The sequence below is a fragment of the Amblyomma americanum genome, chromosome 7, assembly GCF_052857255.1.
Source record: "Amblyomma americanum isolate KBUSLIRL-KWMA chromosome 7, ASM5285725v1, whole genome shotgun sequence".
In the NCBI taxonomy this organism is placed as follows: domain Eukaryota; kingdom Metazoa; phylum Arthropoda; class Arachnida; order Ixodida; family Ixodidae; genus Amblyomma; species Amblyomma americanum.
Genome location: NC_135503.1, coordinates 35527288 through 35541966, shown reverse-complemented (window position 1 = coordinate 35541966; position 14679 = coordinate 35527288). Strand labels below are relative to the sequence as shown.

Sequence of the window (14679 nt, the reverse complement as noted above, 5' to 3'; positions counted from 1 at the left end):
TCTTTCCTTCCTTATTTCCTTCATTCATTCTTTCTTTCTTCCCTTTATTTCCTTAAATTACTTTTTCTGTCGTATTTCTTCCTTTCCTTCTTTTCTCTCTTTCGTTTTCCTTTTTCTTTCATTGGCTTTCGTTCGTAATTTATTTGACACCATAATTCCAATTGAAATTAGCATGAACCCGCGTTGAATCCTGAAGAGCGCAAGAAAATTCGTCTAGAAAGGTCACGATTATCACGACTAGTAATACAGCAACCCCGTGTGCGCTTTACAGGTGCATAGGCAACTAAGGCAGTTTTTCTGCTGTTCTTTTTGTCTGAAATATGGTTAACGTTTTAAAATTGCTACAATTTATTCCAAGTATTTACATAGCTTAAAAAAAGGCTTGAAAATAAACGAGGGGCTAACAAGAGTTTCTTTTTCGAAAAGCAAGATATAGAAGAACTGAGGATTGGTCGAGTTGGTGGTGATCGAGTTGGTGGTGAAGATATGGTGTGAAACGGCCCGAGTTGTTAAAATGCTGAGGTCTTCTTCAGATGAGATGAGAATGTTGACGTTTTGAGTTTCTTGCAGGACATCAGAGGACTGGTTGTTGAGACGAAACCTCCACGCTCGCAATCTCAATCTCTCTAAGTCACAGATCTCCGCGATTTCTGCATGTGGTTTTGTCTTGTTTCGTGAGCGAAAGGCTGAATGTGAGATGTGCGTGACCATGCAGCACGAAGACGATCGATATAAAGCAAATTCGTTGAAGCATTCTTTGTGTGCACTTTCTTACGTTTAAAGCACTTTTAACCACGCAAAGCTTGTCGTCTATTTCGTTATTTAGATCATGATAAACATTTAGAAGAGCAGAAAGTTGGGCTAGTTGGTTGATATGCTTGCTGAAGAAGTTGGCGCGGAACAAAGAGGACAAGCGGCCAAGTCTTGCTCACATGCTATCAAGGAAAGCGTCGAGTCCCAGGTGAAGAGGCTGAAAGAAAGCGGGTACCCTCAGCATATAATCGTGGAAGCTTGTGGAAGAATGGTAAGGTGGATCAAGGATGGGTCGCGACCTAAACTCCGGGAAACAGAGCGTCGAAATTTTGCAGTCATACCATACGTGCACAGATTGGCGCATGGACTGAAAAATGTTGCCGGGCGTTATCAAATTAATAATAATAATAATAATTGGTTTTGGGGGGAAAAGAAATGGCGCAGTATCTGTCTCATATATCGTTGGACACCTGAACCGCGCCGTAAGGGAAGGGATAAAGGAGGGAGTGAAAGAAGAAAGGAAGAAGAGGTGCCGTAGTGGAGGGCTGCGGAATAATTTCGACCACCTGGGGATCTTTAACGTGCACTGACATCGCGCAGCACACGGGCGCCTTAGCGTTTTTCCTCCATAAAAACGCAGCCGCCGCGGTCGGGCTCGAACCCGGGAACTCCGGATCAGTAGTCGAGCGCCCTAACCACTGAGCCACCTCGGCGGGGCAACCGCGTTATCAAATTCCAATTGTGTTTTCCGCCCCTCGGAAGTTGGGAGCAATCTGTTCACAGGTGCACAACCGGTTGAAAGAAGGAGGCGAAAGAACCGTACGAAAAGCAAGAAATGAATGCAGCATCAAACACAAAGCCCCGTTCGTTACCTGTGCCAGGGGGGTTGTGTACAGATTGCCGTTGTCGTGTGGCGCACTACACACCGGCCAAACTGGACGATGCGTCAACGAGAGATTAGGAGAACACCGAAGATTGCTCGGGGGAGATTCTCTTGATAACCTCCCTAAACATTGCCGCACGTGCAATACTAACGACAAGGAAAAGAAAATCCAGTGTAAACCGCTTTTTGAAAAAACGACCATCCTATTCAGGCACAGGGAGCAACTCACGCGTGAGCTCATGGAAACCTTTCATATGCGCATCAGTGGCGATAAGTGCATTAGTCACACTTCCGTCCGCTTCTCTGATAGGGAGTATCTGTTCTTAACCAAATCATTGGGATTCACGGTGTAACTTGTGGTGCTCATGACGTTTGTTTGTTTAAAAAAAAAGAGCGCTCGTCTATGTTTGTCTCGTTTGTCCTCGTTGTTCCGCGCCAACTTCTTCAGTATGCATGATAAACATTTTTCATCGTTCTTTCGCGCATATTTACTGCATACAATTTTAAAACTCCTGTTTATGTTCTTGATTTTAGCCGCTCGAGGCTAAGCTTTATATAGGTCAGCTCTCACGTCACCGCTTTATCAAACATCGCTTGACGACGCAGTAGAAGGGCATTTAACGTCCTGGAATGAAAGCTGTTGCAATGTTAGTTATGACTACCCCAATGTGCAACCATTGTCGCTGCGTTGTTCTACGCAACCGGTGTTGTGGTGGAAGAAACCTTTCATGAGAACTTGCAATTCAGTTTTACACAGGCACATTGAGGGTACTTCTGGCTATGAGTTCCGATAATGCGACTGAACCTTTCCTGGCTTTATACCAGCCAGTTGAGTGTAGTACCCGCTGTTATTCTTACTGTTATGAGCACTTCCGCCTACGGGATCGATTGCTAATTAGTAGTTCCGGTGGTAACTCGAGACAGAGCCGCTGGAGACGCTTCCGCAACATTCACTTAATGAACAGGACGATCGCGAAACAACAACAACAAAATAGAAGAGATTATCGGTCACGTGATAAATCTGTGCGGGTGATTTTTTTCGTGGAGGTAGTGCCGAGAGATTGATGGAGAAGCGCGCATACCGACTTAAATCCGCGCTCCCAACTTCTTTCTGGCTGTGCGAACTTTCTTAACGGGCAGTTGAACCTATTCCAGGCGTGACTGCAGTCTGTTATTCTTCACAACCATTGCAGTTTCTGAGTACTCAATGGCCAAGGTATAGGCTTCCTCAGATTGTGTTTGCAGAATTCCTGCTGTCAGTGGCTCTTTACGACGGGTTATCTATGCGCGGGCTGATGCTGACATTCAGTTTGACCACACTTTTCCAACGAATGAAAAAAAAAAAAACTTGCTGTGTATGTGTTAAGTGGCTTCCTAGACGAATATTTGTGAAAATTTCCGAGCCATGTAGTTGTTTCCACTGATGCATGTCAGCGTGGCCAAAATGCTGCAGTTGGCTTTTAATTATTCGTAGGCGCTTGCATGGTGTTACTCCGTTCTGGCCCCGAATTATACGCCAAGACTTGTGGCCGAATTCCTTGGCTTTGGTTTGGCCCTGCATGCAAAGGAATCCCTGCCATATATCTCAAATAATTATACTCACTAATTGCCTCTGTGTCTTAACAGGGCTCGAATGCTTGCTGAATGGCCTTCTGAGCCGATCGTTTTTTCACCCAACACATGTAAAAGAAGTGCGGTTTCAGCGGGTACGGCAAAGCACTGCTGCGTTTATTCGAATGCGGTAGATGATTGCTTGGCAAATTCGGATCTTAATGGACCTGTTGCACCGTTTACACCAAACTTTATTCCGTTGACAGGGTTCCGTTTCGAGCGGCACCAATATCTTTACTACCTGAGCCATGAGCCTCTCCTTGCGCTGTAGAATACTACGTCTAAATCTTCGCTTACGCTGGTCAGGGTTCACACCGTCGAACCTTTGCGAGTCGTGGGGTGAGGTTGAATCCCTAGGTTATTGTATTCTTGTCTGCCGGTGGTTTGCACCTCAGAGAACCTATTTGGAGATTACCCTCGCTCGATTAGGGCGCTCGCTTTCTGTTCCAGTTCTCCTCTCCTTTGGGTGCAAAGATTAGGAAAGCATGCCATGAAGTCAGGGTGGACGAGTTTCTCCATAGTTATATCATTACAACCGGGAGATTCCTTTTGGGAACCTCCAAATTTCTATCAGAATTGCCTTTTTTTCCTTTTATACTTCGCATTCATACAAAGTAATATCTTACTAGTAATTCCAGCAAAAATGCCACAGTCCTTCCCAGCTTCCTCAGCGCTATTAGGTCTAACTGAGCACGCTATTCCGTCTCTTGTTTGAGTCTGCACCAAACCATGGCCAATCTCCCCTCTTGAGTGCGCGCCATTTTTACAGAAGCCAAAAACAACAACGACGTTTGTCGATGCGCGCATGCAGTATGCGCAGCCAAACACTGAGGGCATCCGCTAGCTTGCAACCCTTTCGTTTCGGCTGCTGTACCAGGGCGTTGCAAGGAACAAAGACGACGAGAATCTCCATTGCCATCGGCATGGATCACGTGGACCCAAGATCAAGAAAAAGCATTCCATGTCGTCTTCGGACCATTCGTCTGCTAGTTCGCGTTCCTCCCCAGGTGATTCAACGCCTCTGGGCCAAGTGAGCAGCCGCTTGGAGGCTCGGGCAGGCGCCCATGCGCCGCAGTGGTATTCGTTATTTGACGTCTATGAGACTACCTCCTCACGAACCGTGCCAGTAAAGTCTCTGCCTTCGCTGCACGCACCTTGTCAGACCGAACAGAAGCGGCGAAGATTTGCATAATTGATGCACGATTGCATTGATGAATCTGTACGAACCCAACTAGCGATGAACCCAGCGCGATACTAGATCAGGAGCAGTGTTTTGGTAAAACGCACAACGCTGAGTTTTATGACGGCGTAAATTTTGTCGGACGGCCGGGGTCGGTGACTGACGCTGGATGGGAAGCACCAAATGTGGCCTATCCTACAGCGACCGCCATGCGCTGGCGACGTCACAGTGGCGCTGAGGCGCTTTCCTGGAGGTATGATCCTTGACACGATAATTCTTGTAGTCGTATAGCGGAGCCGTGCACGCATTGAAATCAATCTAACGGCGTTTGTGTACATTTGCTTGAACCGTATACGGCGGTTCAAAGAGTAAACTTTCTGACCCCAGACTACCGTCGCCGCTCCCTAAGCGGCTGTGAAAGCGGATAGGCTCAACAGTGGAAGCGACGACGACACTAAAACAGGGAAGACACGCGGACTGGTGTGCTCAACGCATCTGCATTTCCTGTCTTTCTGTCGTCATCGTTGTCACTCTGTCGTGTACGCTGACTCCCCATATAGCGACACCAACTTATGTATTCATACTGACAGCTGTCGTACTCGGGCGGGGGATCTCGCAGGCCAGCCCCTCGGTGCAGAAGGACAGCGTGGCTCCGTTCTTGCCCTGCTGCCGCTCCCGCCGCGTGGACGTCGCCATGGCGCCCCTCAAGATGGTCGTGTTCGTCGGCAGCTGCCGAACGGGTCGCTTCGCCGAACGCCTCAAACGCTACGTCACGGCGCAGCTCCAGAAAAGGGGACACGAGGTCACCGTCATCGGTGAGAGTACAGCCTACTCTTCTCTTCCCTCCTCTCCTCTTTTCACTCTTCTTTTTCCAGTCCCACGCATACGCGACGGCCGAACAGCGCTGCTCGCAAAAACAAGCTGGTTAGTGTCGCGCCTACGGGAGTGGCGCGTCCGTTGCATAACGGGTGCTCCTCCCCGGCCCATCGCGATAACGGGCGCCGTCTGCGCCAGGTGAAGCTGCTGCGTTGTGAATGGTGCCAGCGCCTTCTTTCTCGCGCACCAGGCCGTCTGGCTTGGCGCGAGGCGAGGGCGATGTTTGCCCCACCCGGGGCCCCCGCCGCGCTGCTTGTACGAAATCGCCAAGATAAGATCGCTGCGCGGCCAGTGAACGCGGCCAAGGGGCGCAGACGCTTGCCAGACCTCTTTCGTCGCTCCGCGGGCGGGCCAGTGCTGCTAAATCAAGAATGCTGGCGAGTGAGCGAACGGCCGTGGAATGCTGTACCGGAGCGAAATACGAAGAGCGAGTAAGCTAGGAATGAAAGAAACTTGTACAGGGGTTAGTCATTTGGGAGTAGCAGTGCTGCCACAACCACTACACTTTTTAAAGGAATAATCGTTAGTCCAGAGAATATATATTTACAAACGGTGGTGGTGTAAATGTAGAGGCGGGATTAGCCTTAGGCAATTACTCCGCCTGAGTCGCTGATCTACGTGATTACGTCCCTACCACTGTTCCAAAAGGCTGCGGTGTCCTCTAGAAATGTCAGTAGTGATCGTGACACTAATCGCCGCTCAGTTCGGGAGCCCTCAGGGTGCACTATGCGTGAGACGTCGACCATGGGAACGTTCAGTCTCCTCAGGTTTTCCAGGAGCGTCTCAAGCTCAGCACAAAAACGCGGGCAAGTTAAAACGACACGGTTCACGTCACCCACAACACCACAGTGTACGCACAAAGGTGAGATGGCGCGGTGAATCCTGTGCAACTATAGGGTGCCTGCGTGAGCAGTCGGTACAAGGGAGTGGCTTTGTCACGCGACAAGCCTCCCGTAACTCGAGGGAGGTCAGTTTCCTCTTGTACTGACCGTTTGTTGCCATGCAAGGCCGCAGTCGGTTCCATTCTAGCCGTTTTTTGTTTGGAGCGTTGAGCTAGTTGACGCTTTGACAACATGACATAAACTGAGCGCAGGGACGAAGGGCTGTGTGAAAAAAGGGACAACGACGTGTAATAAGGCAACTCCTGCGATTGTATTTCGTATAACGTTTCGTTTTCCTTTGGTTTTGTTCCTTTCATTGGTGCCTTTTGCCTCGGCCTACGTTACCAGGAGAGGAAGCAACGACCATTAGGCAGACGACCAGAAGAGGGCAAAACGAAACGAAATGTTACGAAGTTTGGCCCCTAGTCTGCTGCTAGAGCAACTGCTGGTATTTCTATAGTCTGCGCCGCGGTGGTGCCTCTTTCCTCGTCTCATTGCTTGAGCGCTGTCTGCACTGTGCATACTCTTAAAGAACGAAACGCTGTTTTGAGGCTTTAGTCTTTCGACACATTTGAAGGTACCAATCAGGAAACCTAGTTAGACTGGAACATTAGCAGTATGCTACTCAGGAGCACCATAGGTCTACCAGCTGTGCCAAATGCCCACTCCCTATACCGTCAAGGCGCAAGACACGAGGACCGGATCAGTATTATTACATTGGTGTAATTAAGTCGTTCCAACTACAGTATAAAGCACGAGTTCGCGGGTGCAGTTTTAGCTGGGCAAGCCTGAAATTTACTATAGCGAAATGCAAAGATGCTGGTGTGCTGAGGTTTCCGTGCACGCTAAAAAACAACAACAACCCTGGCGGCCGAAATTAATTCGGAGCCCTCGACTAGTGCGCTCCTCTATACGCCGTTTCAAACATCATGTGCAACGCTGTCACAGCTAGCGCTGTTGTTTGCGCTGCCTGCATCCGCGACCAAAAAGTAGTTCGTTATTTCTGTTGAGCGAAACATAGTAAATGCTTTGCCTGTAGGCTTACCACATGACACATTTGTCATGATCTTGATTAAATGCACTCTGATTGCTGACAACACGCTGTCGCTTCCTCGTGCCATAGACCACTCAGGCACAGAACAAGCACGGATTAACACGCCTCCCTTTATTTTCCCGTCCGGACTACTTCCGTACCTTTCACAGCGTTGCACCTGATGTATGAAATGGAGTATAGTTCAGAGTACGTCTGCGGAATACGTTACAACCTATCCACATATCACGTGCCTCACAATTAAGGTCCGACACCCGAAGCATTCTGGACAATATATTGGCTGGGCACGATCTGGTCTGCGTCCAAGGTTCGCACGCGTATAGTTCGTATACGACCAGTGCCAATCATTTAATTATTTTCGGATCGCCCTTCGGTTTGCGTGCTTCGAGTAAACGCGTTAACCGACTCGGTGCATGCCCGGCCATGCGCTTCGCGCATAGTGCGAGTCAGCTTTCGCTCGAGAGGCCAGCAAAGCCGACTCCGAGCGCTGCGCCTGCATGGATTATACCCGGCCTCGTTTCATCGCTGGGCTCCGTGCCGTTAGACGCAGAAACAGTGCGTATCGCGCGCTCGTGCTGCGCAAGACCTCGCTGTTTTATATGTCGATATATATATATATATATATATATATATATATATATATATATATATATATATATATATATATATATATATATATATATATATATATATATATATATATATATATATATATATATATATATATATATATATATATATATATATATATATATATATATATATATATATATATTACTGCTGCGTCCCTTGTTTTTTTTCCACGCGGAATATACGATGCATACACAGGGTTGAGAGGTTGGCATCGTAACCACAATGTGCGTCCAGGCGTTGCGGCTAGCGCAGCTGCAGCATCTCGATGATCTAAAGCTGTGTGGGCAACGAGGCTAAAGAGAAGAACGGAAGGAAAAACCCGATTGGCGTAAAGGCCGATGCGCTAGCCGTAGCACTACACGAAACGGACAGGAAAACCGTAGAATGCGAGTCAGTCCGGCTGCTTCTTATTTTAGGATGTCATTTTTTCCTAAGACAGTCAGTGAGTGGAACAGGTTGCCCGGCGATGTTGTATCGCTATCTTCAAATGATGCCTTTGCTTCAGCAGTATGACTTGCAATTTTTTTTTTCTCTGTACTTTGTGCTTGCGTCAACAGAACCGCTTTGTTTCACTTCGCACATGTACGGTTATGCTCTGCTTCTTTGTTCCTTCTTTTTGTTGTGACGGCGATTTGCCCTGATCTGTATCTTTCATGTATTCTATATAAACTGCTGTTTGTCAATGATATATGTACTTCTCTCCCCCCCCCCCCCCCCCACTGTAATGGCAAACTGGCGCTGTGGGTACTGTGATAAATAAATAAATAAATAAATACAACATATATATACAGTGGACTTAATAGTCCAGATTATTCCTACGATACAATAAAATATAAGAACACGTACATTCGAAATGTATACGTTCATGTTGGGTATGGCATGTTAGGTATAAGTATAATGTCCCAGAGGTTCATTCTGGGCCTTGCTGTCGCGGCTCGATGTGTTTACCCAGCGTTCCAAATGTCGGAGGTGAGAGGAGCTCTCATCCTCAAACGTGCGAACGATATGTGGCTTCCACGGATGCTACAAGAGCCCTACTTCATGGCTTCGAAGGTATCATTTGTCCTGTTTAGTTTTGACGAAGGCTGTACCTAGCACCTACGGATGAAATAAGTTAAATTAACAATCGGTTGCGAGAGGTTGCTCGGGAAGAGCAACCCGGGTCTCACAGTTGGCCCCACCGGTGGCAGCACTTGCCATCGCAGGGCAGTGGTGCATCGCTTGACCGCTGCACCACTGCGCCAGGAGTGGTGTGAGGACGCCCAGGGATCTATGAATGCCAAGTCGAGAATGACCAATTCGGCATATATCGCCATTTACTTATTAACGCTATCGCGTCAAGTGTTCCCTCAAGATTTGGTCTTTAGTGATGCCGTAAGGGCTCGACTATACAGCTGAGAGCCGACGTTTTTGACTGTTACTTTTGGCAAAGACAGTATACCCATATAGCTGAGTGTAAGTAAATACACGTAACTGCAAGTATACCACGTTAGGCACATATTAACGTAGTAACCAGTGTCCTGCTTAGAGGGAACCGCTGTGTGGTGGAGCACATATGCGACCTCTTAAACTCTGTGTATGCTAAGGGGAACACTTGTATTCACACAATGGTTAAATCGGCTCTTAACTCGAGAAAAGCAGGTTTCACAGCGAAGTAAAAAAAAAAAGGGGGGGGGGTGCACACAGAGCTCTGGACGAAGAGCCTGAAGCCGCGTACCTGCTTCGCGGTGAAGCCTACGCTTCTCCGCGTTAAGACCCTGTTTAACCATTCGTTGTGTTTCCCTCTAAGTATTACAGATATCGTACTTTATGTTGCGAAGTACGTCAGGGGCTGGAGGATAACATAAATCTGGTGCATATAGGAATAAGGCGCTGTGTTATGAAATCGTACGCGGCAGCTTAAACAAGATAGGGGAGAATATGCTTGCAGAAATCGGGAAAAGCGCCGCACGTGTCTGCGAAAACATTATGCTGTGGCGCTTGCATAAATTAGCAACACGGAAGGTCAAACACAAGGCGTCCGGAATGGCCAGCAACCCGAAAGAGGCGAATTATACGGGAAGGGGGGGGGGGGGGGGGGGGGGAGGGGAGTGGTTGGGAATCAAAGTAGACGCTAATGAAAATTTAGGTCAACCGTTGCTTTGAATGGGCGCCGCTTGCTTAAGTGAAACGAGGACTGACTCATTTCGGCCTTGTACAGATGTGTTGCGGGGGACATATACGGGGGACGGATATGTAGTGTGAACACGATGATGAAAAACATATGCGACTATATCAGTCAGTATGTGTTGGAAGCTTTGTGGCGTAATTTGACGCTATATGACATTTCTTTATTTTAAATTTAAATACCTAAAACGTCCATGTAAAGGGGGTTTACACGAGAGATGGTTTTTCTAATTACAGAGCCCCTTGTACCTAGCGGTATGGGTGTACATATTTATTTTTCTATTTCTCCTTTGTCCCACTCCAGTTCCGTATCATCGTTAACTGAATTAACTATTCACCGACTGACCGACGGAAGCAAAAATACGGATAACCTTATTCTGCACGGCCTTTATAAATGACACGAGTTTCACGAAACAAAAGAAGGCCTGTTGCGGGACGAACTGCATCACTTTGCGGATGCATACGCTTATTATACCTGCGGACACATCCGTGTTCACGTAGACGTTTCGCTTGCCAGGCGCAGGACACGCATGGCTTGCATCGCGAAGCCGCGTGATGCCAAGCACAACGTGATGCCGAGCGCGGCATATAGAGGGCGTCGGTGTTTGCCATCTCGGCGCGCTGCTGTGAGCACTCCTCCCGAAGCGGCCGCCGGACTTGTGCATAACGGCTATTCACACGGCGCGAGAAGTAACCCTCGCCCACGAGTAGGCAGGGAAGGGCCCAACATATTGCGCGCGCCTAGCTGCCGCTGATGCTGTACTGGGAAAATGCGTCGTACTCGGGTTCTGTTTTAGAATGAAGGAGGAAAGTATGCGTCACACGTTCGTGCGGCTGTCTAGAGAGAGAGAAAGGGGGGGGGGGGGAAGCTTACGCAATGACTGCGCGGCTTTCCTTACTCTAGACAGCTCCTCTCTCTAAGGCGATGCCCAGAGGGTGAATAAAATAAACATACACCTTCTCCACGATCATAAACTAGTCTTATGAACGGTGCGCGCGCGCGCGCATTCAAGTCGGTCACAGTTGCGCTGACTCGTAGTTTTACCGGTGTTAATTATTAGTTTGCTTTGTCGCGCAAGGGTGGGGGGGGCAGGAAGCGATTCGGATAGGATCGACACACTCTTTCAGTACGAATTCAAAATCTGGGACAAGTAAGGAACAGTAGCGTCATGGCCAATAATATAATGTTCCGTGCCGTAACCGAAAATTCTCTTAATTAGACGGAAAAATGTCAATTTCTGACGCTTTTTCCCTGCTGCAGTTTCGAAAAGCCACGAAAAACGAGAAAATTTTAAGCTCCCTCAAAAGTCAAAACCTATGAAAATTTCTTTGTCGCCTAATTTCACTCCTAAAATTACCTGGAAAAGGAAAAAAAAAATTCTTCGGCTGGAACATCATTGGCCATGGTGCTTTAAGAGGTCTGCTGCATATGCCGTCAGTGGCGGCAATATTGAAGGTGGACAACACTCTTGGTCTGCGTCGGCCAATTAACACCGCCTTGACGAGGGAGAATTAAGGCCCTCGCACGACCTCCTCTCGCAAGCATCTACATCACTACTAGTCTTCTCCTGTTTGAGTGTAAATATTGCACTGCAGCTGCAAATGCGGCCATGTAGCCCAAGCCGTCTTGCGAGGAAGCTCTCTATAATCTTCTGAAGCAGGATGCCTTGAAAAAAAAAAAAAAAAACCTTCCTGAAGTCGAATTGTTGGCGTTGTGCGTCGCTGAAGAAGTAAAAATTTTTCTTTAGACAACTTTCAGACGTTTTGGGTAAGCTGTCTCCTTGACAGGTATCAAACAGAATCTTGAAAATGTCTTTTGTAGTCCAGATATCCATGACTGTTATAGACATTCCAAGACTCCATCTGTGCTCAGTAGATGCTGTGAGATGGTAATGTTTGTAGTTCGTTAGTTAGTTGAGAGTTTATTGGCGCAAGGGCGACTAAGGCCAAAGAGCACCAAGTTTGTAGTTTGTAGTAGTGTCGGTTAGGGTGGGCCCGCATTCAAGCTCTACCCTGCCCGCACCTCGCCGTGAAATGTGGCCGCGAACAGGTCAGTCTTACCTGCGTGACGTCACTCGCCAGTGAGCGGGTGCCTTGCCATTCTAGGTGGTTTTGGGTCGACAGGGTTTCTTTGCTTGGCGACAGGTGTTTAGAGTGCCTCAGTACGCCTCGATACGAGTAAAATGACTGCGGTGAAGAATCAGCGGAAGGTCATCGCTCCGCGTTCAAGTCGTATATCGATCTTAAGTTACATCAGTTGGGAAAACATCGGCTGAAATGTGAAAACTGCCACATACCTCGTGGCTGATATTCAGAAACGCGAACGTAGGCGCCACCTATTAGGAGCCTAATGAGCTATCGACGGTTTTCTGCCATCCATCATCCGCTCTCTGATGAGCGGTTTATTTGAATGCTACAGCTTTACCCATAGAGTGATATTATCCATGTTTCCGTCTGCGTTTTGGATTTTTAACGTGGGCCAAACTGGGCTTCACGGATGGTATGATCACTGCTTAAAAACGTGCATTTTAAAGTAGCGCACCCTTGGAGAATTGCTCGTGGTCTTTTCTTACCGTGTTGGTGTTGTGTCAAAGTAACACACACTGCGCGTGCGTGCGTGCGTGCGTGCGTGTGCGTGTGTGTGTGTGTGTGTGTGTGTGTGTGTGTGTGTGTGTGTGTGTGTGTGTGTGTGTGTGTGTGTGTGTGTGTGTGTGTGTGTGTGTGTGTGTGTGTGTGTGTGTGTGAGAGAGAGAGAGAGAGAGAGAGAGATACTGAGAGAAAGAGAAAGGCAGTCGGTGATAGCCTTCACGGCACCTTGTCGCTTGCCGTTATAAGAGACCTTAATCGAGGACCTGCTGTCTTCAAAGAAAAAAGAGGGGGATTTAGATCTGGGCCTCAAGATAATAAGCAGACGGTGTCTGCTCTCTCAGCTTCCTTCGAAAACACACACGGAGCGAAAGGAGAACTCGCTGACTCAGCGACGCCTTTTCCAGACGGCCGCGAAGGTCGTGCTTTTAGGGCTGAACGCCACACGTGTGCAGGAGACAGATCGCGTATATTACATATAGCGTGCTTCTGGCGCTTGTGATCCAAGGAACCGGCTCTCTGTTTAGTAGTGCATACGCACACTAGAAAACCGTGAAGCCAGAGGTGAAATTACAGTTCACCTCACGTAGCAATTTACTCGAAGAACGACTCAAGCAGAAGAACAACAAAAAAGACGGAAAGGAAAGCTATACAAACTTATTTTCCTCACAAATTATGCGAAAATAGGCTTTCCTGCAAGCTTATAGAGGTGGTCGCACATAATTTTAGTCGTGCTACGAATTAAACGAAGGAGTATGTAACACGTCTGAGGAGCCAGCGAGCTCGGAAAGCTCGCGCAACTGTATACAGCTGCTAGAAATTGTACATGCTGTTGACAGTTTTAACCGACCTTGTGCCGACAGACTTTGCACCAAACCAACTTTGTACTAACTTCGTATCAAGCGAACTTTGTATTATACGAAACGACTATATATTAGCCAAGTGTATACATTAAAGAAAGTTTCATGGTTGCTGGAACTGTATAGCTGGAAACTAACGAATGTGCCCCCCCCCCCCCCCCCCCCTCCATATATTTCAAGGGCCGCCTGCCCGGCTCGTCACGCAGCGCACCCAAAACCATCAGACGGTTGTGTATCGCTGCTATTTTCGAGGCGTTTTTTCTTTCTTTCTGCAAACATGTGATTGTGAATGCTCTCTCACTCGACAGAGAAAACCAGTCAAGGGTGGCACATTTTTTCTTTAACACAAAATAAGCCACACGGATGCAAAGTAAGCGAAAGGTGGAAGTATTTTAACTTTGAAAAGCCTTCAAGCACATTAGCCAAAGTGATTATTCTCCTCATGGGCGGACCTTGCGAAAAATAGAAAAATGAAAAGGGAAAGAAAAATCCTATGCATTTCGCCCTCCCGTGGAGAGAAGGAGCGCAGCAGTATCAATCAATCAATCAATCAATCAATCAATCAATCAATCAATCAATCAATCAATCAATCAATCAATCAATCAATCAATCAATCAATCAATCAGTTTCTGCCCAATATACTGAAAGCGAATCTTAAGCAAGCAAACTTGCTTCGCTTCGCGCGTGCATGATAGCCGTAGCGGCGGCGTTCGAACGCGGGACGCAGGAGTCGATCCGACATGCGGATTTCCGGGGGTCAGTGGGTGCGGAACTCGCGTGCATCCTGTATCTCGTCGGAAGCCAGAGGGAAGTGGAACCCACCTGAGAGGCCGCGGAAACGAATGTCGTTGGACAGTTTTTCTCGGAAAGCGAGCGCGGATATATATGCATGGAATGCACGTGGAGGGATGTGGCCAGACGTCGGAACAGATATTTCAGTTTATCAAGCCGGTGTGTGTGTGCACGTGGTCTTTTGCTCGGTTCCACGCTGAAGCTGGCGACGAAGATGACAATGGCTGACAAGTGTGCCACTTCGTGGTGTACCTAACTCTTCCTCACTCCGTGAGGCAGGCCGACCCGTTGGCTGGCTGGATTTCAGATTTCTTACGTAAGATGATTTAGGTGTTGGGTTTTGTTTACATCACGTAAACCGCTTATCATGTAGAAAAAAAAATGCACGCACTCGGGCTCGGTTTTAA

General features: G+C 47.8%; 1 protein-coding gene across 3 annotated transcripts in view; it reads left to right on the top strand.

Annotated features, from left to right (window-relative positions):
- The window catches only part of LOC144098886 (uncharacterized), a 64769-nt gene that overhangs the window by 39345 nt on the left and 10745 nt on the right, over positions 1–14679 (top strand). For all 3 annotated transcript variants that reach the window (XM_077631814.1, XM_077631816.1, XM_077631817.1), the window contains exon 2: positions 5047–5242. In XM_077631814.1, coding sequence (XP_077487940.1) covers positions 5122–5242 — 121 coding nt within the window. In that variant the 5' untranslated portion in view covers positions 5047–5121. The remainder of the gene's footprint in view (positions 1–5046; positions 5243–14679) is intronic.